Genomic DNA, 21950 nt, shown 5'->3' on the forward strand with positions numbered 1-21950 from the left:
CCAAAACAGGGGTTAATACAGAACTAAGCAGAAAAGAAAGCAAGAGGGGAGAAAAGCCCTAAATTTAAATGAAAACCAGAACCACTAATACACTTCAGTATCTCCAAAAAACAAAATCCTTTTTTTAATATGCAATTAAGCACAATTCCTCTACAATTATGGTGAAGTCCTTCTTTCCTTCCTTCCTAAACTGAGGGAAGGAAGACTTTGAAACAGATCCATGGCTTATTTTAACTTCATTCAGTTGCTAATGGAAAACATCTTGCTGTAATCTACAGTTCAGCCAGAGCCAACCCAAACCAAAACGGACTTAGCAAGAAGCCCCTGACAGGGAAAAAGGAACGCTGCACGCACCTAACTGTGGCGATACCATCTCGGTGATTTCATAGTAGGGAACAGCCCCCTTGTAGTCAGTCAATTAGGTGAAGTCCTTGATGAGTCAAACGCTTTCTCAGCAACAGCCAAGATCCTTCCAAAACCATTGGAAGCGTTGATCCGCTCATACTGGTAAGCGCGGTTATAATCCTTCAAAACAAGAACTCTCTGAGTAAGGGAGCAAACACTTGATCTCAGCAGCAGCATGCTTTGGTGTCACCTCTCTGCCGTGCGTCACCCCCCATTTTCAATTACACAGACTCAGTGGAAGCAGCAAGGATTCAAAGCTGTAAGCTTGAAAGAGCAGAGAAACTGTAATTGCCTCAAAAATAAAGGAGAGCTCCTATAAACAAAGTGACATTTTTAAAAAAAAAATTACTTTCCCAATAATTGTTTAAATGCAAATATATTTTTAGTGGAATGAAACTGAAGCAAAATGTTCCTATTCAGAGATTACCTCTAGAACAGGCTCTGACCGGCACTACCCACGCACAAACCTGAACAAGCTGTTCCGTCCTGCACCCACTCAAAGGGGTGGCCAAGGTCTCTGGACCAAAGAGCAGGGAAGACCACGTGTCAGAGGAGGAGCTGGAATCCAGCTCTCTCTGACAGGTGAGGAGGAGCACCTAGACACGGGACTAGTCAGAAATAAACTGTTTCCGAAGAGCTTAACATATGCAGGGGGCTGGCTGTGGTATTGTCAGTGGCAATTGTGCTTCTAGACTCTTCAGAAAATGGGATCTGGGTCCCCAACGCTTCTTAGGTACTTCAGGGAGAGGAAGAGTCACCCAAAACCCTCGAGTTTCCCCCATAAATTTAAAACCTTGATAGCCTGCTGCCTTCTTGGGGCACCTCTGTATTTACTTCTTATTCCACGCCTTCCCTGGAGACTCACCCAGACAACTGGCACGGCAGCTATGTGCACTGACACCCGCCAGCTCTCAGCTGAGTGGCTCAGACGCTGCGTACAGACTCCACACAGGTTAATTGCTTGAGTAGACACCCAGCTTCTCAGGCAGGTTCTGCAGTCCACGCTGGCCTCCACGCTGCTCAACTGTGCCGGCAGGAAGAGCTGCAGCGCAGGTGTGCCGCGCTTACACCCACAGCCGGGAGGAGAACTGTACCACAGGGGAGTGAACCCATGCACATGCCAACACCACCAACCACCCGCAGTAACGTCAGCATAGCCAGAGTCACCCCCACGAACAGGCAGAGTCAGTCTGCTTCGTTTGCTCTGGACCTCAGCTAATATTTCTGTAACTTGTGAGACACTCTACCGCTGTCTGAGCCAGAAATTATCAGTTTACCTAAAACCACAAAAGCGAGAGGTACGTTTGGTTGTTCTGTGACAACAGATGTTTTCAGAGCCGAAGCCCTATAGACACTGAGCCCAACGTACCATGAGCCCAAGGTCTTCAACAAAAGAGTTTTCTCCTGTTGGTGTATAACCAAGATTCACACAAGCACATTCCAATGTGTTTCCATCACACAAACTCTTTGGGGCATTCATCAGAAATATTTAGAATAAGTACTACCATGATTTCTGAAGCGGTTTTCTAGAGTTTACAAATACCGCAGTGTTGACTGTTTACACCCCCAATTCTCTCTGTACTGTTGCTGTAGGACATGAATGCAAAAGGCTTGGTCAACCAGCAAACAAAGAATACAGACTGGAAAAGTGCCAGGGAAATGAAAAGGATTTATATTCTTTGCAAGAATGTTTGAGTCATTTGGCCTACTAAAAGTGTTTTGAGGTGCATTCACTGTTGATTGCGTTTGTTTCCCAGGCTCACTGCCACTACATCACTGTGAAAAACTTTGCAGAAACTGTGGAAAAACTTGAGACCAAGGCTGGCATCCAGAAGATTATGAAACATCTTTGTGACCTGTTTGCATTACACGGGATCTTCTCGAACACAGGAGTCTTCTTGCATGACGGATACATATCCGGAGCTCAAATGGACATGGTCACGGCATTGTACCTGGACCTCCTGGCTGTCATTCGGTAAGCTGCTCAAGCGTGAGAGGAAACACACAGCTATTCAGTTTGTCCCTGCGATAGATACAAACCGGTGCTGCTGTACCTATGGCAACATCTCCAAAGTCAATTCACCTCACTCAGTTTCTATTTTCGTTGCCTGGCAGCACTAGAAATTGATTGAAACATCTACACAGAGCTTGTTTTCACAGCAAAACAGACCTAAGTGTCCAGCTCCTCTGCAATCTCTAAATTAAGGTTCTGTAATATGAAATCTTAAATTATAAATCAAAACCTCCCATTTGCAGTAGAGCAAATGCAGGAAAATAGGTAGTCAGAGCAGCAGTGGCAGGAGGCAGCCACAGAAACTGATCATACGCTGCAGAATCTGCTTAAGCCGCAGCTAATACAGCCTACTCTGTTGCCACGGCTGACTTGCAACTGGTACCCAAACAATCCTGCCTACAGTTAGTTCAGATGCATCTGCTTGACACCGTTTATTACTAAGTGACTTCTGAGATATGCTAAGTTTTTAACTTACCACAACACTCACAAAGGTTTTTTAGAAAGGGTTCATCTTTCCATACTCAGCGTTGTTGGTGCAGAGAAGCAAGTTACTACTGTGTGTAAAATTCTACTTAAGTCACCTAGAGAGAAGCAAGGATACACCGTGACCAAGAACTGAACAGGACTGAGCCAAACAGCAAGCATTTTCAGAACTGATCACAGAATTCAAGTTAAACAATAAGCTTAACATAATGTTTTCAAAAAGCCTACCACATTGTTGTCTCTGGAATTCATTGCAGCTTCTCTGGGTTAACCCAAGCCTAGTTAACAGGATTCAAGAATGGAGTGGGTGTTTATCTGGGTAAAGTCAGTTATTTACAATTAGGAGAAAGCATACCAACACCTCCCGGTCTGTAACAAAACCCCAGCCTTTCCCAAACCCCCAAACAGTCCTTCCTTCCCCAAAACAAACTGGTAGATGCAAATGCCAACATCTGAGCAAACCACTCACACCTCAGGTGTGGGGGAAGGACAGCACGACTTCCTATACTCAGGACAATGGGAGGACGAGGAAAAAGAAACCATCTCCTGCTTAGGAGAAGACGCTGTCATTACAGACTTGTCCTTATGCTCTAGCTATCTCCTGCTGACTGCTCTCAGACTGGCCGCTGGACTAGATGGACCCTTGGTGTGGTTCAGGGTTGCTTTGTTCTTACAGACACAAAGAGAGTAGAAAACCTTGACACTCCATGATGAGGTAATGGAAATACTCAAGAGTAGATGAAGGTTGGAGATCAGCAAAGATTTCACATCAATCTAATAGCAACCTTATTCCTTATTCTATTTTGTAAGACAAACACATAAGAAAAGCAAAACACACACAAAAAAAAAAAACCCCAAAGCAAGAACTGGCAGAGTTTGCTGAGAAAAAATCTGACATGAGATTGAGTCCTAAATTAGGGAATTACAGGTGGACACCAGGTGATTACAAGACCCTGCATATAGCCATTCAGTAGTACAGACTGCTCAGGGCATTAGTAGAACATGCCTCTGAGGAATCAACACAAGCAGGATCTTCCCCACAGCGTGTGCAAGGGGAAAAACTGGCACAAGCATTTTAGACTGAGGAACCTGGACAACTGACTTTCAAGTTTTCCTCTGACTTATTTTCCTCCCTTACAAAGCAATACCTGCTTCAGTAATATCCACGTCATTCATCTACTCCTTAGGAAGGATGCCGTTCCGTTAGTGGACGCATTTGACTTCACAGATAAGAACCTGAATTCTGCGCTCGGCAGTTACGACGGGCAGGTTTACCAACGGCTTTACGAGTGGGCTCAGAAGTCACCGACGAACAAGCAGGTATGGGCGCTGGATTACAGCCAGGCAGCTTCTGCATTAGCCAGAGCAGAAATTGTCTGCTTTTCTTCTAATAAAAGCAATACAGATAAAAAGTGGAGTAAGAACCTTTAACTCTTAGTATCTCACTTTGAACAATGACCTGTGATACTCCAATTATGCCGCCTATAGTCTTAGCTCCGACATTTAACCTAACGACGAGTTACAGCCCCCAGAGTAGTGGAGCTTGTACCAGGAAGCCAGACTGCCACGTGCCACCAACATGGTTTTGGCAATATTGTACAAAATAAGCTAAAACAAAAATCTGTTTTCATAGTTTACCTAATTGCAGCATATTTTGCATACACTGCTACTTTTACTAGTGTGATACTTAATTTTTTTAATAATATGTTTAACCAGAAAGAGTATAAACGTTAAACAAGGCAATTTCATCCTTCATGGTCTTTAGCACTTTACTTTCACTTCTTAATTCATCCATATTGTGGAGTAATGTGAAATTCTGCACGATGTAAATAGCTATTGCTCTGTTTGAAAACTCATTTTGCCTTAAGTGAGATTTTTACTGTGGTAATCAGCAACCCTTTGAAATTCTACAGCTGAACACAAAATTTGCCTTCAGCAAACATTCAAGTTCAAGCATTTTTTTAATTTTTTTTTTAAGTTAAATAGTATGCTGTTCCATTTGGGATGAATATTGTGTGCTGGTTATGAAGGACAGCACATACTGTAGGGAAAGAGATCTTGCACATAGCTGAAGTAGCTGGCTGTTTGGTTTCGTTTTGGGTGGGTTTTTTTTAAACAGTCTAGCTTTCCATATTTCAGAGATCATTCTTCAGAAAAAAATTATAGCCTTTTTCTTCTTCTTAATTACCATTAATTCCCTTCCATCTTCTTCTGAACAGATGAGCCCAGCCTATGAGAGGTATTTGAAGCCACTTCTTCACAACACACTATCAAAATTATGAAGACCGTGATTTAAGTGAAGGCCACATATTTCCTCCTGTTCTTTGTGCAGCAGTACATTTATGAAGCATCAGTAATGACTAATCAGAATTAATAATCAGTTGCTTACTTGAAGTTGAAACAAGTACGAAACAAGATTCTTAGCCAGCCATTTGCATTTAATCAGCCCAACAATGCTGAGTAGTACCCGCTGCTACGAGGCGATAGTCAGAAACAGCTTAGGGTTTGCTGGTTTCTAACTTGAATTGTCCTGATAGCATCAAACTATGCCAGTTGGCTTTCCTATTCTTTTTCTAAATCCACTGTATGATGATTAAGGAAAAAAAAAAAAAATCACATTATGAGCTCCCTCTCAGTGTGTTATAACTGTACAGTGCCTTCAAAAAAAACCCCACAAACCAAAACAAACATCTTACTGATACACCCAAGGGAGGTAAAATGATGCTCCTTGGTTTCTAGGAACAACTTGTTCTCTTAGATCAAGAGGTATATTAGAAAGTACATCTGCTTGGACAATTAAAACACTTGCTCAGCAGTGGAGTATTCCTGGCTAATGGAGATTCAGACAAAGCCAATACCAACTCCAGTCTGCAGAATTTACTTTCCCATTAATAGAGCCGCTCGTACTGTCTTCCTATAAATCTTGGGCTCCAATAAAGTATATTATTTGGAATACTGCTTCTCTAATTATTATACTTCATAATTATGGAAAGGGCAGACTGATCCAGGCCAGTCATTAGTTTGCTAGCAAATGAAGTGTTGCAAAGAACATCTTGTGATTATAATTCAATGCCAGTTAACACAGATATTTCTTACCACATGTTGCAGGAAAGAAACAACCACTTTTCCTGAGCTTTATCAGTTCAGCTTTTCTTTCCCCCCTTACAGGAAGAATAAAGCTTTACTACCTCTATTACAAAAGTCAAAACCCCTACAATGTATGACGAGGGGGAGACAAAATATGACAAATACATGAGAGAGATGAGATGGAGAGTTCCCGCCTTCCAGAACCCCATAGAAATCCAGACCCCTCTTACATCCCAAAGAGCAAAGCAGCTGTGGTAAGAAATACTTGTGACAAGAACTTCACGGGAGAACATGATCCATTCATCAAAACGGCTATCAACCCTCTTATTCCCAACAGCACTCAAGTTAGATCATAACCAGAAATTCTATTAATAACTATGAAAAGTGCCCACGATAAGCAGAAATGGCTAATCAAAATTGAGTAAAACCACAGAACTTGAGTGCCTTGACTCAAACATCATCAGAAACAGCACTCCGCAGTTAAAATTATATATATAGTCACTAGATAAATCGCTGACAAACGAGACAACGCTATTTAGCAGCTACAAGTATCTAGACTCTGTGTTCCCTCCATCCCTATCCCTTTAGCCGGTACAAATACTTGCCATCCTTCTGTTAGTCACAATGCAGTTTTGAAAACACAAGCTTTTTCTATAATGAGGACAGTTGAATCAACTGATTAAGACAAAAAAGGAAAAAAGTACATCTGATTAAGACAAAAAAGGAAAAAAGTACATCAGTAATGGAGGAGAATGGAGCCCTACCAGTGCATCTGAACTACTCTGCAGAACAGCAAAACAGGTTTGGGGTGGGTTTTTTGTTTGGTTGGTTTGGGGTTTTTTAAGTATTAGAATTCTAGAAGACAAAACAACTACAAAATAATATTCTGTATTTCACATTTTTATTAGCTTCTTGCTGGCAGGCATTACACTTGGGAATAATATTGCACCAGGCATTAAAAATATGAATTCTACCACAGGGACATTTTGCCTTTAGAATCCAATATAAATATTTCTAATCATATTTCCATGGCTACAGATAATATTTGGTTGCTTGATTTATATGCATAGAAAGAAACAGTTGTCATAACTGTAAGAAACTGTACTTATCAAGTACTTTTAAAGGGTGGGATTTGTTTTCCTAGAATATTACAATACTGTTTATTGATTTAGAAACTAAATTAGTCTACATGATAGCAGCTTTTTGCCAACTGCATCTTAATTTTTTTGTTTCTTGCTCCCAGTATCATAGCATTAGATGGATTAGAAACCATTTAAACGGAGGTAATTTTAGCACTTTAAGTTCCATCAGAGAATTGTGTTAATGACACAAAATACCCTATTGTACTAATTTCTTCGGACTCCCTCTTTCAAACAAAAAGGTGTCTTGACTGAACAGGCACATGCATTTTTTTTCTGAACAGGACAAAAGGACAGAGCTGCTAGAGAACGAAACTCCTCCAGTCCTTACTGATAAACAATAAATAGTCGTATAAAAAAAAAAGCGCACGTTGTTGCTTTAGTCAAAATCCAGACTCTTTCGGGTTTACTGTCCAATTAAGTTCCTAATCACTGAAGTGGCTCCTGTGGAGTCAGAATCAGTCATCTGTTTTTCGCGCCAGTCTACAGAAAGTCCAGTTATGCTCCACTGTGTTTTCATTGGCACGCTCGCTCATATGATGAACTCTGGTATTCCTGATCGTGAAGCCTTGCTTTGTGATGTACTCCATCAGATGGACTCTGAGCGACACTTCCTGGTGGTAATCGCATGGCCCAAAAGTGAAGGAAACCTGGCAGTCCCTGGTGTCCATCATATGCTTATTCCACTTTGTGAAGTGGTTTGAAATGCCTTCCAGTAAGGAATGGACTTTCGTCGTGATAGTGAGCTGCGTGATGATTACGGCCACCGGGTTGGAGTACTTGGAAAGCTTCCGGGTGCTGGACAGCTCCACCACCTCCTCAAAGGTATCCACGGGATACAGCGGCTTGGGGTCATTAAGACACTGAATTAACGGTTCAATCTGATAGAAGTCCGCTTCCTTCCGCAGTAGGTCGAACTCCTTGAAGTCCAGTGGCAAAGTGAGCTCTGAGGTCCTTAAAAAGTTAAGAACATAACGGAAAAGTGGTCCATCTCTGTCAATAAAATAATTGCCCTGAGAGTCCCTGGCAGTGGGGAAGTCTCCCCTGAACATGGCCCCAAGCATCGAGTCAGGATATCTCGTTAGAGTTGTGAGGGATGTCGTGTACATGTGTCCACCCACATTTAGCGTGACTGGATCAGTCATCTAGAAAGAGAGAAATTGCAGAGTTTATCAAGCCACCATAAGAAGATTCAATCACCTCACCGACACACGTGGCAAATACTGGTTGAAAATTGCAGGCTCTGGAGAGAATCACGCTTCTCCCATTCGAAGCCTTTAAGCGGTGTTTAAACCCAAACAAATCCAAGCCACCTAGCAACAAGGCACAACTGGCAACTAGACAGGATGATACTTAACATTCAGAACGCACATTTCCAGAATGCTTTAGAAATCTGAACAACCGAGCTACTGTCACAGAAGCAAGTTTTGCATTTGGGCAACAAGGTTTTTCCTATTCTACAGATGGGCAAATGAGAACAGAGAGATTTCCTGAAGAACAAGTTAGTCTGAATGAGGCCCATCAGTGTTCCTTGCTTTCACAATCTGTCTCTCATTCTAGAACAAACAAACAAAAAAACCAAAAAAATCAGCTGAACAAGTCTTAAGACCCTCTCTCTCCCTCAAAAGAGGATAAGAGTGCAAGTTTAGACACAAGACCAAGAGCTCACCATCAAAATAATCCATGCACTGGTTAAGAGGCATCATTAAGACAAGCAAACAAAAAAGAACTTTCAGCTTTTACCTCTAAAAAGAAATATTTATTAGCAAATTAGCATGCCGCATAGAAGAGGAGCAGCAGAGCACAAACCAGTCTGCATCAGCTTCCAGATAGCACATGAGGAAGCAAGAGAGAAAGGAACATAAATCCCATCTGGCCACCAACCCTACCAACCAGGACTGAGGCCAGCCAGAGAAAAGAGACATATGCACGGCAGCAGAATGTTTAGCAGAAGAGGAGAGGAGAAAAATAAGATGCATTTGTCTAGTTTGAAACAGGGTTTGCAAGGAAAAATATTTTTCTTTATAAATAAAATTATAAAGTCCTTGAAATTATATGTAGGGAGCACTTTCAGCCTTTGTGTGTTAGGAAAACAGTAACAGTGAGCTTAAGGCGTCAATTAAGCACTCACTGATTGTACCTAGAAAATACGAGTCTGTGCTCTCCCCACAAATAGCATGTGAGGTGAAGCACTCCACAGAATCTAAGTAAGTTGTCATAACACGCACAGGTTTTCTTTTCACATGACTGAAGCTCTGGATCTACACAAGACAGATCTGGAAGGATTCTTACTGCAGGATCTTGAAAGCCCAGTTGTACCACACAGCGCACACTCACACAGGCTCACTTACCATATATCCCCAGTCTCCATTATCCATCTGTTCAATCGCTTGAACCGTGGTATTCCAAGTTTAACAGAAGGCTGCTGAAAGGATACGCAATTTACCTCTTATTATCTCCCTGCAGGAGAAAGCACACACAAAAACACAAAGAACAAAACATGGCAGGCCATCAGTACCTACAAGAACAACTGAAAGGAATGCTTTCTAATCAAAGGCAGGCTCTCTGCCAGGAGAGCATTCAGTTACAAAACCACATTAGCAGGAGAATCTACAAACGAGCTTTTCCCTCCTCCCTTCACGCTACCCACAGGACTGCCTCCAGAGCACACGGGTAATCACTCCGCTAGCTGTCTGACCATCCCAGTTGTGTTAAAAAACAAGCAATGTGCCTCTGAGGATAACGTACATTCACAAATGGGCTACCTTTCACCTGGGAAACTGTGAGTACTTTGAGATGTGCTTTTCCGAATTAAAAAAAGTTTATTTAGCCACCATTGAAGTTATGCACGTGATCCATTAATATTAGTCAAAATTCCCATGCTCCAGTTTCAAACTGCACAGATGAATAAATGAAGCATGAAAGTCAATGAAGAGTAAGAAGGAAAAAAAAAAATCTCACTGCGGAATTAATAATTCAGTAGTAGAGAACTGGAACTGATAGCAAGAACATTAATCTACAGACAAAGAGCACGAATGGACTTCACAGACACACACTCTCAAATCTCTTTAGGGACAAGCCAGAGGACATCAAACATGTTTTGAACAATGCTCTAACAAAAGCAATTGGAGAAGTGGTTCATGCCATAACTTCCCAGAAGATGCTGAGCTGCTGACTTGCATAATAAGGGGACTCTTTCCACATGAGTACAGCAAGGGAAACCCACAGCCCGGGTTGTGCAACCCGAAGAGGGGGAAGTAATGACCCCAGACACCATTGGAGATTTTCCAAAAGTGGCCCATTGACCATGTCAAGCGATGCCTGGACAGGGAAGCCAGTCGTCAGAAAGCCTTTATCCCTACCCAAAGCCTGCCGCTCTGCTAGAACTGCTGAAAATTTAGGTCAGTCTGTTTTAAGTAGGGTACAGCTTCTCAGCTTTGTTTATTTTTACATCTCAAAGACCACACAGTTACCAAGATTTCTGCTCCCATCCTTTTTACTACCAAATTTCAACACGCACTCACCCAGCTAGAAGCAGCATGAAGATTTAGCTGAGCCAGAGCCCTACATTCTAAAACAGACAAACGTTCACAGTTAATTCCCAACCAAAAGGATTACTCGCCCCTCTCGTTCCTAGCAAAGGAGGTCGGTCTCATTCACCACAGAACAAGGCAGCACATCCCACCTCTCTGGGCTCTGCTACCCTGCCCAAAGCCACAGCCTGGGCACAACAGCATCCAGTGTCAGGCCTTCAGGGGCCAGCAGCACAAGCACAGCCTCAGCTGCATCTCAGATGTACTACAGAGTAGAAGAAATAAAATCAGTATACAAAAATCATAAGGTCAGACAAGAGAAGATTAAAGAATACTAAAATACAGAACTAGTCATACCAGGATCCTATTTTTACAAATTAGAGACAGAGTATGCCTCAAGAAAGTACATTAAAGCACACCCCTCCGACAGCAGATAAACCTGGAATGCCAGCTCTTTTGCCAACTTCTGTAATTATTATTTTAACTGCTCACAAATCAAGAAGTGAATTCATTCAAGTTTTCTTTATTTGGAATTGTCATTCAAATACAGCTCACTAACTTTTATTGACAGCCCAGACCTTTGAAATTCCAGCCCTTATAGGTGTTACTCTGGTCAAGTACAACAGCAATATTACATGCAGATGCATTAACACCATAGAGAGAGACTGGTGCAGGGTTCTGATATTCAAGGAAAACATTCACTTAAAAATGAAATGGTGCAGCCAGACAGAAACTTCACTGGTAATCAGGGTAGAAGAGATCTGCAGTCTTAATCAAACTAACTGGAATTATACATTCAGAATATTTCAAAGACAGACAGCTGTCCATCAGAGTTATTTAAACTGATGGACAGATACTATGTAATTCTGGCCAGTACCTAAGTCCACACTACAGACGAATCAAGACTTCCTTTATCAGGAAAAGAAACAGATGACACCGCCTGTCTGTACGGGGGCATGGACTAATCTTTGATCACTGCACTACTATGTAACACCAGAGTGAATAATTTACAAGAGCAATTAGCTGAAACAAACCCAGCCCTCAACATATAAGTGGCATCGAGAAGTCTCACTGACCTTTGTGTAAGGACCCAGAATCACTAGGCATGCACAAACCTCCCTGGCAAAGCCAGTGCTGCAGCAAGATGCACAACGCGACGGGATGATTCCAGGAGGCCATCCTAAAATGCCTGAGCGTGACCACAACTACCCGCTGCTTCCCTCATCAGCCTGAGAGCTCTGAATTTCTAGACAACTTCACAGGCAAAAATAGCTCTGTTCAGGTACAACCTGCGATAAGGACTAGCAAAACCACATCACAACAAGGGTGGGGACACACACCTTTCATGACATACACCCTTTCAACGATGCTTTAAATTCTTCCTCAATGAAATACAGTGATGCATTGGTGGGGGTAGGCAGACACTCATGCCATCCATACCTCGGGATGGGCAGCCTCAAGCCAGCTCTCGTCCCTGTGTCACACAATTACCACCGCACCCAGGGACAGCATCGCTAACGTGGCTCCTTGCATCCAGACAGCAGATAACAGATGACATGCAGCCGCATCCCAAGACAGCCTGCCTTTAATAACCATAAGAAATACTCATTTAAGATGAAATTCAGCCAGACAAACTGCTGACACCATTTAAGCCAAACAGGATATCATTCTGTGGTGACAGCAGAAGTCCACTGATTGTGTCAGACCACAGTCCTGCTTTCATTAAGCTGCTTCTGCGAATGGGGAGAAGATACACAGCATTAATGCGGTCATCACGGCTGCTGCCACCGCAGCCCAACACCAAGCACATCCAAAACTAGAAAGGCACAATGAGAAGCGAGTACCTTTGAAGAAAAGCACTCAAGTCATCATTTTATATTTAATACACTAAATGGGATATCTGCATTTATAAAACGCTCACTCTTACTTCATATATTACAACTCAGCGGATTACAAGGCTATTTACCAGAAACACTACTGCAACAGGTAGTCCCATCAACTTCAGCAGGACTTCTGCCAGAACAGAGCAGCTAACGCGCAACCATTTTGCAAGCTGAAATTAAGAGAAAACGAATGACAGTCAGCTGAACATCTGCGTCTGTGAACACACACACACACGTGGGCTCAGGATGGGCCAGGGGATGCCAGCAGCGCTGCCAAGTGTCCGCACTGCTGGGACCACACGTGCAGCATTTGGTCACAGCCACAGGCTACACTCTGCACCTGAAGAAAACCACTGCCCCAGTGTCATGCAGTTACTTGAAGGAGGAGCAGAAATACACCTAACGGTTAAAAGAGGCACACACCACCTGATTTGATGTTTTTCACCTAGTTTTTCCAATAAAAGAATTAAATGATTTACTCATGGCACTAGCCTTTAATGGACAGTTTGGTATCAACATTACAACACAAGCTGTTAAACTCCACACAAACTGTTTAACCTCAATAGTTACCTTCGATTTCTAGGTCAATACAGGAATTCTACAAATGGCAACTTAGAAATTAGAAAGAGCAAAGCTAGAACTCTACTTATACAGATAAATATACTTGGTATTTCAAGCTACTCACCCACTTAGTGAGCTCCCTGCCTCTCACTTTCAGATCTCCAAAGATGAGAAAAAGAAACTTCTGCCCTCAGCACCGCTACACTGTACATGCACAACCTCTCTACTCCCCAGCCAGTCATAACATTTGAAAGGCAAGTTTTTATTGTAAATCATTATCGGTGACTCACCTGAACTGACAAAAACTAAGCTAGCACCAGTGATGACTGTACTTCACCAAACTGTACAGCAAGATGATAGTCTGCAGAGCAAATCCATGAGGATCCAGCACCAGACTACCCTAACCAAGGGAGTGAGGAGGAGGTAAGCTCTTAAAACAACCAATTACCAAATTTTCTGGTAATTCAACAGATCAACTTCACTAAAGAGAGTATCCATCACTTTCTACATATGTCAAGTTTCTAATGACTAATGCGGTCTATTAAAAATTAACTTAGGTCTTGCTTTTCTTTGGTTGCTTTTTACTAATACTTCGTCTTCGCCTCAGGCAGGAGGGAAAAACACTCACACTAGCCACTCAGCATTTTCACTCCTTTATGTCTAATTGCTTCACTATAAATTCCAAGCTCCTGAAGTTTCCTTCCCTCCCCTGAGGAGCTCTATGACATCCCGGTTTAAGCCGAGGTTCCAAACTTTTATTTTCACTGCTACTTGTTTGAAATGCCCACATCATGCTACGACTTTGGCCCTCCTCTCAGGAAAGCCAGAAGACAATACACGTATCCAGCCTGGTCCTGCTGGCCCTGTGCTGCTGAAGGAACCCCAGGCACCCAGGCTTTCAGCACCCATGACAACAGTTGGGTTTTACCCAGGTACGTTGCTTCTGTGAAACTAACTGGTAGTTGTCTGTACGTGGAAACGTGTCCGAACAGTTTTGGAGGAAAGCAGGTGTCAGAAACACCAAGCCTCCCTGCGCACACCAACAGGGCTTGGCACGTGCATGGACCAAGGAGCAGCAGCAAGACAGGGGCAGAAATCCTTCCTGCGAGCCCAGGCCGGAGGGGGGCCCAGGCCTGCAGCAGGAGCCGGGAAGTGCCGGTTTCCATCACAGAGGAGCCAGAGAGCTCACGGTGGAAGAACTCTCCCCAGGATCACAATGATTCAGCAAAGATGCTGGAAATGAGCCCAGACATTTTGCCTCCCCCCCTGCAAGTGACCCAAGAGCCCAGACCCTCACCCCTACCCCAAACCAGTGCCCCAGTTCCACCTCCTCTCCCGGGTGGGGCAGGAGGACCCACTTCCTTCCCTACGTGGGGTGAGACCCACGTACCCCAGACCCTCCCCGCCAGAGATGACCACCGGGCACCCCAGCTCCCAGCCCGGGACCCTCTCCGCTCCTTCCCCCAGCCCACCGGGGAACAGGACCCAAGCACCAGCTGTCCCACCCCCAAGCTAACACCGAGGCCCCGGCATCCTGCCCCGCAGCCCTCCTCCAGTACCGAAAAGGCCCCGGCAGCCCAGCCCCGTACCCTGCTCCTCACCCCCACCCGGGACGCGGCCATCCCGCCTTAACGCGCTCCCCCACAGAGGATGCAGGCACCCCGCCCCACACGGGCCCCGGGCGCCCGGCCCCTCAGCGCTCCCTCTCGAACCAGGGCAAGCCCCGGGCGCTCGGCCCCGCGCTCCCCCCCCAGCCCCGAGGCGGCCCGGCCCAGCCCGGCCCGGCCCGGCACTCACGGGCGCAGCTCCCGGCGCTGAGGCAGAGCCCGGCGGCGGCGGGGACAACTGAGCGCGAGCCCGGAGTTCAGCCGCCGGTACGGGCGGGGGCGGGGCGAGGGTGTGTCTTACTCAAGCCCCGCCCCGGGCCACGCCCCCTCCGCTCGGTGTGGGGGAGGAGCGGGTGCCGCCGGGCCGCGAAGCGCCTCAGCGCCGCCCCCGTTCGCCTCAGGGCCGCCAGCCGGGTGGGCGCGTTCGGCGGCCGCCTCGGCCCTGCGGCCCCGCGCCCGGCCGCAGCGTCACCGAGGGGGTTGGGAGGGGCTCAGCCCGGGCAGCCCCGTCCCCAAAAGGCGAAGCCGTGGCCGCGGGGGGGGACGCTTGAGCCCGGGCCATGCGCCTCCCCGTCAACGCAGGGCGGGCGCACGGTTGTCCCCAGCGGACACTGCCACCGCCGCTACTGCTGCGGGGAACCGGAAGTGGCGTGCAAAGCTCGCGCCTCCCGCTGTCGCGCGCGCCGGTTCTCGCGAGAGCTCGGGGAGGGCGGAGCGAGGCCGCTGGCAGGGCGCGTGGGGGCGGGGCCTATCGTCACCGGCGGCGCGCGTCACAGCGTTCCCTCCGCGCTAGAGGACACGGCCAAGATGGCGGCGTCTGCGGCGGCACTGCGGCACCTGGCCTCGCTGGGCGCCCGCCTCCCGCCGCAGGGCCGCGCCGCCGGGCGGCTGCTCCAGCAGCGCAGGGGGATCCGCCTCTCCGCGCCCGCCGCCATACAGGTAGCGGGGCCGCCGCGGGGAGGGGTGCCCCGAACACGGGGGGTTGGGGGAAACGGGCCCGTTCCCTCCGGGGGAAGTGTCCGGCCCCGGGGCGGGCGGTGAGGTGCGGTGACTCCCCGCAGGTGACGGTGCGGGACGCGCTGAACCAGGCGCTGGATGAGGAGCTGGAGCGGGACGAGCGCGTCTTCCTGCTGGGCGAGGAGGTGGCCCAGTATGATGGCGCCTACAAGGTGGGTGGCTGCCGTTACCGGTCCGGGGAAGGGCCTCAGGCGGGCCCTGACTCCTCTCTCCTGCCCCGCAGATCTCTAGGGGCCTCTGGAAGAAGTACGGGGACAAGAGGGTGATCGACACCCCGATATCAGAGGTATGGCTGCCCCAGTCTCCTACCCTGGCGATCCCGTCACCAGCCGCTCCCCCGGTGCTTACCCCTGGTTTCCTTCTCTTCTAGATGGGCTTCACGGGAATCGCTGTCGGTGCTGCTATGGTTTGTGCATTTGCATTCCTTCCAAATCAAACATTTAAACTACTTTTGTGTAAAAACATACCAAGATATATTTTAATATATTTAATAGGCGGGGTTGAGACCAGTGTGTGAATTCATGACGTTCAACTTCTCCATGCAAGCCATTGATCAGGTTATAAACTCCGCTGCCAAGACCTGTTACATGTCTGCCGGAGCAATCGCTGTTCCCATTGTGTTCCGGGGCCCCAACGGGGCATCGGCTGGAGTCGCGGCTCAGCACTCGCAGTGCTTCGCAGCTTGGTACGGGCACTGCCCCGGACTGAAAGTTGTTAGTCCTTGGAGCTCGGAAGATGCCAAAGGTCTGCTGAAAGCATCAATCCGGGATGATAATCCAGGTGAACATAGGCAGATCATGGCAATACCTAGCACTCCATCCTGAAAAGAATGTCTGTTTTCTCCTCCTGCCCCATTTAAAACAAACAAAAAAAGATTGATAAACCCTAAAACACTTAAGGTTGCTTTACTGCAGCTTTAGGGTATTTACAGAGGCACAGAAGCATTTATGCTTTCCCCAACAGTCACTTGCCTTGCTAGCAGTAGACTAATTTTGTGCTGTTGGCAGCAATCAGGAAACTTAGAAGCATTTATCAATGTATTGTAAAGGGGTTAAAAACAACGAAGATGGGTCAGGAGGAGTTCTGTATGTGCAGTGTCTATGTAACTCATTGTTATAGATCACAAAATTCACACGGTACAGAGTGTCACTAATTAAAAGCAGGGCAACCTTTGTCTTTGTTTCTCACAAACATGCATGCAAAATCTAAGACCTTTCTAAAACTAAACATCGTGTACCAAAAGTTAAATATCTGATCTCATTTAAGCCTAATTGTAGACAATTTTTTAAATAATTCAGCATTGCAGTAAAGACACTGATTTTTATTTTTCTTTAATTGCTTCTGCAAACATACTCAAGTCCTTGATGCCTGGAGGGGCTCAGTATCCTGAGCTAGTCTGCTGCAGTACCGTTAATCGTCAGTACAGTCCTCTGCCTGCAGACGTACACATTAATGCAAGTGTGTTTTCTTTTAGTTGTGATGCTGGAAAATGAATTACTCTATGGTGTTCCCTTTGAGATGTCTGAACAGGCACAGTCAAAGGATTTCATTGTTCCAATTGGAAAAGCTAAAATAGAAAGGCAAGGTAAGCTGAGAATAGAGTTTGTTTCCTTATTAACTGAACTGCTTGGGGACTTTTTTTTTTTTTTTTTAGCCTTTTTGCCATTCAGAATACTGCTGGCATGGGGCACAAAAAATATTTCAAATCTTAAGTGTTCCAATGTTATTTTAACCTGTAGTATACTTAAGTGTTCTGTTGCCCATATAAAGAAAAATCATTTGATTATCTGTTATCTCATCTAAAACCACGCCTTTCTAAAAGATTTGCTCCGTAGTATAGAGATGGAATATATGATGTCTGAAAAACTTTTTTCCTCACCTTAGTATGTAATTTTTGTCAAAAATGCAAGAGATCACTGTAGTATTTCAGCCCATTTGTTCATAATTTACCACTGAATTATATGAATGTTTGAAAAGGATAATCTGAAAACTATATTAAATTATCTCTTCAGTTCCCTGAATTAAAGGGTAAAGTTTGTATCTTAGCATAGTCCTTCCACTACCGTGCTATGGTTGGGCATAGAATACTTAGCATTTCAAATAAACATAAAGAACTTAGATTTTAGAAGAGAACCCTTGAAGGAGCCTGAGGTCTAGAGAAAAGCTTTAAATTTAAAGTTGTTTTCTTCTTTTTGAACACTTGTTTCTGTTCTAGGAACTCATGTTACATTAGTTTCACACTCAAGACCCGTTGGACACTGTTTGGAAGCAGCTGCTGTACTTGCCAAAGAAGGCGTAGAGTGTGAGGTGCGTGGGGTTTCTGTTGGCTCTTTCCCTGGAGTGGGAAAAAAAAGCAGAGGGTCTTCTCATTCAGGCTCTGCAAAACTTCAGTGTAATAACTACAGGCTTCTTTTCCTGGTAAATGCCTTGACAGTCAGCCAAGCACATGCATTTCATGTTTCTGCATCTGACCTTTCATCACAAAATTAAGGCAGAACCGCTAACGATTTTCAGATTGACCCAGCTGCATGGTAAGCAGAACGATGACAGTATGTATCAGTATCTCGATGCAGCAAGACTCACCTACCTGGGATTTTCCAGGAGCCACCAGAAACTGTTCCACAGAGTCTCTGCCAGGATAAAACGTTAGAAATTTTATTAAGTCTTGTCTTGAAAGTCAGAGTAGATGAAAATGCTGAAGGACAAAACTCACTGAGTCTGGTTTTTGGGGTTTTTTTTCAGGTTATAAATCTGCGTACCATTCGACCAATGGATATTGAAACAGTGGAAGCCAGTGTTGTAAAGACAAACCATCTTGTAACTGTAGAAGGAGGTTGGCCGCAATTTGGAGTAGGAGCTGAAATCTGTGCCAGGATCATGGAAGGTACCAAGTTTTGCAATGCGTTGATCTCATTGCCTAGTCTAAATCCTGACAACTTCTTGATAAAGCCAGATGAAGGCAAAGTTAGGGTTTGAGGAGCTTGATCCTAGCTGTCTCGCTCTAGAGATTTTCACAGGGTAGATCCAGCTCGTAGTATGTTGTAATTCTTATCCCAGGAACTTGACTATGTGAGAAGCAGGATGGAAACTTTTTGTCTGAACCACAGTACATGAAGATAAACGAGCAGGAACAGCTCTCAGGACTATTAGAGCTACAGGAACAAAATTGTTTAATAGATTAAGATTCAGAAATTGAATTGAGAGAAAACAGTCGTGCATGGCAACCTGACAACTGTCTTCTGTTTCAGGATCTGCCTTTAACTACTTGGATGCTCCAGCTGTACGTGTTACTGGTGCAGATGTTCCTATGCCTTATGCAAAAATTTTAGAAGATAACTGCATACCTCAAGTGAAGGATATAATATTCGCAGTGAAGAAAACTTTAAATATCTAAGTTGTAAATACATGTTTTATAGTTCTGCTTTAAATAGTTGTGTAGGGCAAGATGTATGCATAACTTTGTTGTATAACTACATGAACTTTTGTACAGTGGGGAAAGTATAGCAACCTCCCAGAATATTTGTGGGGTTACCCTGTAAGCCACACTTCGTATAAGCAACAATGTGGTAATGCTTGTTTGTTCACAGTACAGGTGCGTTAGTGCTATTCTGTGTGGAGAAAGCTGATTCAAAATTCAGAGTGAGGAAAAAAAAATCCTCCATTTGTGCTTGGCTTGTAGTTATCAGCCAAGCTGTGTTAAACTGGCTGTAGTGGTGGTGAAGAACTGCGGTGAGCTGAAGTCCAGCCTTGGAATGCCATATGGCTCTCTAGGAGCCCATGGTCACAAGGCTTATTAAAGGTGAATGATCAAACTCCAGGGAGTGAAGCCTTGCTTTTCAGTTCAAGTTAAGTGCAGCTATCTGCACAAAGTGGCTTTGGAAGCTTGCAGTATGGGCTAAGAGATGGCTAACTTCTTCAGTTCGAAGAGCTCTCTGCTCATGTGGGAAAGCTTCTGCACAAGAAGAATGAAGATCCTGATCCTCTTCAGGATGTGATGGGAAACACTACCTGATTTTTCTTCACTGGCTGCTACATACAGTGATAAAAAATACTTGCCCGGATGCTTTGCTTTATGTATGTTTTTAACTCATCACATGGGCTAACAACAGCATGCTCAAATTATAGTTCTTACAGTACAAAATAAGTTATTTTATTCAGACACACTGAATGTGCAGCGGCAGCACAGATTGTGTTTGAAGAGCTGGTAAACAGTCGCCACAGCCTTTAGGCGGATCAGCGTGTGTCAGGGTTTAGCTGAGGGTCTAGTCCCGACAGGCAGGGTTCAGCTTTGTCCAGCAGCCTCTGGTACGGTGTGAAAGCTGCCTGGAGCAGCCTTCGCAGCGTGGCTGGCTCGGTGCCCCACGCCAGGCTGCCTTTCCCTGAGCTGCTGGAGAGGAGATACTTACCACTGTAAGCAGACAGAGAGCTCAGGTCCCATTTCAGTTGAGAGCCAGGAATACCTTTTGGGGCATTTCCTTTTAGCAGGAGTGCTGTTAGGTTCTTAGAAGTCTGGCTTGCAGGGGAAATCCTAGCTGAATATACCCACCACCACGCAGCTGAAGGAATTCCATTAACTTTTTAATAAAAATGACTGAATATCACAGGTTACATGAAACTTTGTACAGACATTCTCTGCATAGTAACAAACACTGATGTACTTGAATTTAAAAAATGGATTATCTATAATCCTTTAAAGTGCAATTTGTTTAAGGTTTTAAATCAAAAATTATCTTTCAATAAAGTTTAAGCTGTAGAATTAACTTGAAGTAACTTTCATTTAACTAAATCAAGAATAATATCCCAGTGCCCTATTAACTCCCATTTCAACTGTTTCCTCATATGAAAACACTTTCCCTTAGAGTTACAGGTAGGATGTCCATTTAAACGAGTTTAATGAAACAGCACTTTTACTCCACCAGCAAATATGGTGGGAATAAGATTTAATTCTCCAGTTCCCTCACCTGTGCAGTATGCTTCAAGGGTTGGGGGGAGGGTGGTGGATTTTCTAAAGCAAAACTTGCTGATTCAGTGCAGCAAGAATTAAGATGAATGACAATTGCATGAAAAGCATTGGAAAACTGAGCAGACTAAAACTACATTCCTGTAATTTGGAAAAAAAAAAAAGGGAGTGGAGTAGAGCTTGAAAAAAATGCATTAATTCACCATGATCATAGTCATTCCTACTTTCAGATTTTTATTCAGCTATATAGAAGTTGCTTTACCCCTGAAACTGTAGCTAGAGAACAAAGTTCTTGAAACCAAGCAAAGAACGGAGTACTTCGCATGGCAGCACAATTCAGACAGGGTAGTGCTGCTACTCAAGGAAAGCTGAAATAGGGGTAAACGGAGCTGCAGTGTGATTAGCCACTATGCTGGTGGATCGGCTGCCAGTCAGGAGGGCCTTGTTCCTGGACGGCACAGGAGGGGGAGAGGGAATTCAATCCTGGCGTGACCAGTGGCCTCAGCTGATCCTGGGAGCACTGTAGTCGCAAGTTTGTGTTTTCTTCAGAGTTCCTTTCTGAAAGTTTTGAATGGAGCTGAGTAAGGCTCCTCGGCTTGCACTGACATCGGCCTGCGGGTTTGGCTGTGTTGGCACCTCTGTACTCAGAGGAGGAGCTGCTGGTGGCAGGGGCGGCGGTGGCGGTGCTGGGGGTATCGATGATGCTCCTGTTGAGTTGAGGAGAAAAGATGTAGTTTGATTACGTCAAGAAGGTCCTGCCGCAGAGGACTGCGGCCACTTAGCTGGACTTGGTCAGTCCTGCACTAGTCACGTCATTCCTTGAATGCCAGTGGAGTGTGAAGAACAGAACAGATGAAAATAATGCCAAAGTGATCAAACTCCTCTATCTGCAGGTGAGTTGTGTTGTCTGAGACACCTTTGAAACAAAGCCCGAAGTGCCTCAGTACTTGGGATGCAAAACATGACTCAAATGTGATCTTGCAGTGAGGCAAATGGAGATCACTTAACAGGACTTCCCAGCTTCAGCTTCTCTTGTTTGTCCCCAGTGAAGCAGTTTGCTCCTTGGGTCATGAACAGTAACAAAGACTGGAAGCAAATCTTGCTACCTGTTCTTATTTACATGACTAACTTCACATTCTTACAAAGCACCACATTGCTGTGGTATCTGTGGTGACTGCTTGGTCAGATTACATTCCATTTTTATAGTACTAACTGCAGATAGAGTTTTCTGGAAGCATTTTACACTTCCAGGGTACTGTCA

At 45.0% G+C, this 21950-nt stretch overlaps 4 protein-coding genes and 1 long non-coding RNA gene across 25 annotated transcripts in view; 2 read left to right on the forward strand and 3 right to left on the reverse strand.

The window, feature by feature from the left end:
- LOC129211322 (uncharacterized) overlaps positions 1–621 on the reverse strand; it is a 26454-nt gene extending 25833 nt beyond the window's left edge. Inside the window, exon 1 of the long non-coding RNA XR_008578821.1 lies at positions 355–621. This is a non-coding gene — a long non-coding RNA (uncharacterized LOC129211322). The remainder of the gene's footprint in view (positions 1–354) is intronic.
- Positions 1–5855, forward strand: part of ACOX2 (acyl-CoA oxidase 2) — an 18962-nt gene extending 13107 nt beyond the window's left edge. For all 9 annotated transcript variants that reach the window (XM_054838184.1, XM_054838186.1, XM_054838190.1 and 6 more), the window contains 3 exons: positions 2163–2380; positions 4090–4222; positions 5122–5855. In XM_054838184.1, the coding sequence (XP_054694159.1) occupies positions 2163–2380; positions 4090–4222; positions 5122–5184 (414 nt within the window). In that variant the 3' untranslated portion in view covers positions 5185–5855. The remainder of the gene's footprint in view (positions 1–2162; positions 2381–4089; positions 4223–5121) is intronic.
- A 1731-nt stretch (positions 5856–7586) lies between these two features.
- On the reverse strand, positions 7587–15036 carry KCTD6 (potassium channel tetramerization domain containing 6). 8 transcript variants are annotated; one of them, XM_054838205.1, is made up of 4 exons: positions 14903–15018; positions 12628–12714; positions 9480–9588; positions 7587–8273 (listed from the first exon to the last, which is right to left on the reverse strand). In XM_054838205.1, the coding sequence occupies exons 3-4, from the start codon at positions 9504–9506 to the stop codon at positions 7587–7589; spliced, it is 714 nt and encodes a 237-aa protein (XP_054694180.1). In that variant the 5' UTR covers positions 9507–9588; positions 12628–12714; positions 14903–15018. The 8 variants fall into 8 exon arrangements, with proteins under 8 accessions (XP_054694180.1, XP_054694173.1, XP_054694178.1 ...); XM_054838198.1 differs by lacking the exon at positions 12628–12714 and having other exon boundaries at positions 14903–15036; XM_054838203.1 differs by having other exon boundaries at positions 9480–12714.
- Positions 15037–15519: 483 nt separating this feature from the next.
- On the forward strand, positions 15520–20489 carry PDHB (pyruvate dehydrogenase E1 subunit beta). Its single transcript, XM_054838197.1, has 9 exons — positions 15520–15651; positions 15774–15881; positions 15953–16015; positions 16100–16135; positions 16224–16509; positions 17204–17314; positions 17945–18036; positions 18472–18613; positions 18978–20489. Exons 1-9 carry the CDS (start codon positions 15520–15522, stop codon positions 19121–19123), a joined length of 1116 nt encoding a protein of 371 aa, XP_054694172.1. The 3' UTR covers positions 19124–20489.
- The window catches only part of PXK (PX domain containing serine/threonine kinase like), a 37113-nt gene continuing 35453 nt past the window's right edge, over positions 20291–21950 (reverse strand). For 2 of the 6 annotated variants that reach the window (XM_054838193.1, XM_054838192.1), the window contains exon 18: positions 20291–21396. In XM_054838193.1, the coding sequence (XP_054694168.1) occupies positions 21191–21396 (206 nt within the window). In that variant the 3' untranslated portion in view covers positions 20291–21190. The remainder of the gene's footprint in view (positions 21397–21950) is intronic. The other 4 variants (XM_054838195.1, XM_054838194.1, XR_008578818.1 and 1 more) reach the window with 2 other exon arrangements.

This window comes from Grus americana, chromosome 11, assembly GCF_028858705.1.
Source record: "Grus americana isolate bGruAme1 chromosome 11, bGruAme1.mat, whole genome shotgun sequence".
In the NCBI taxonomy this organism is placed as follows: Eukaryota; Metazoa; Chordata; class Aves; order Gruiformes; family Gruidae; genus Grus; species Grus americana.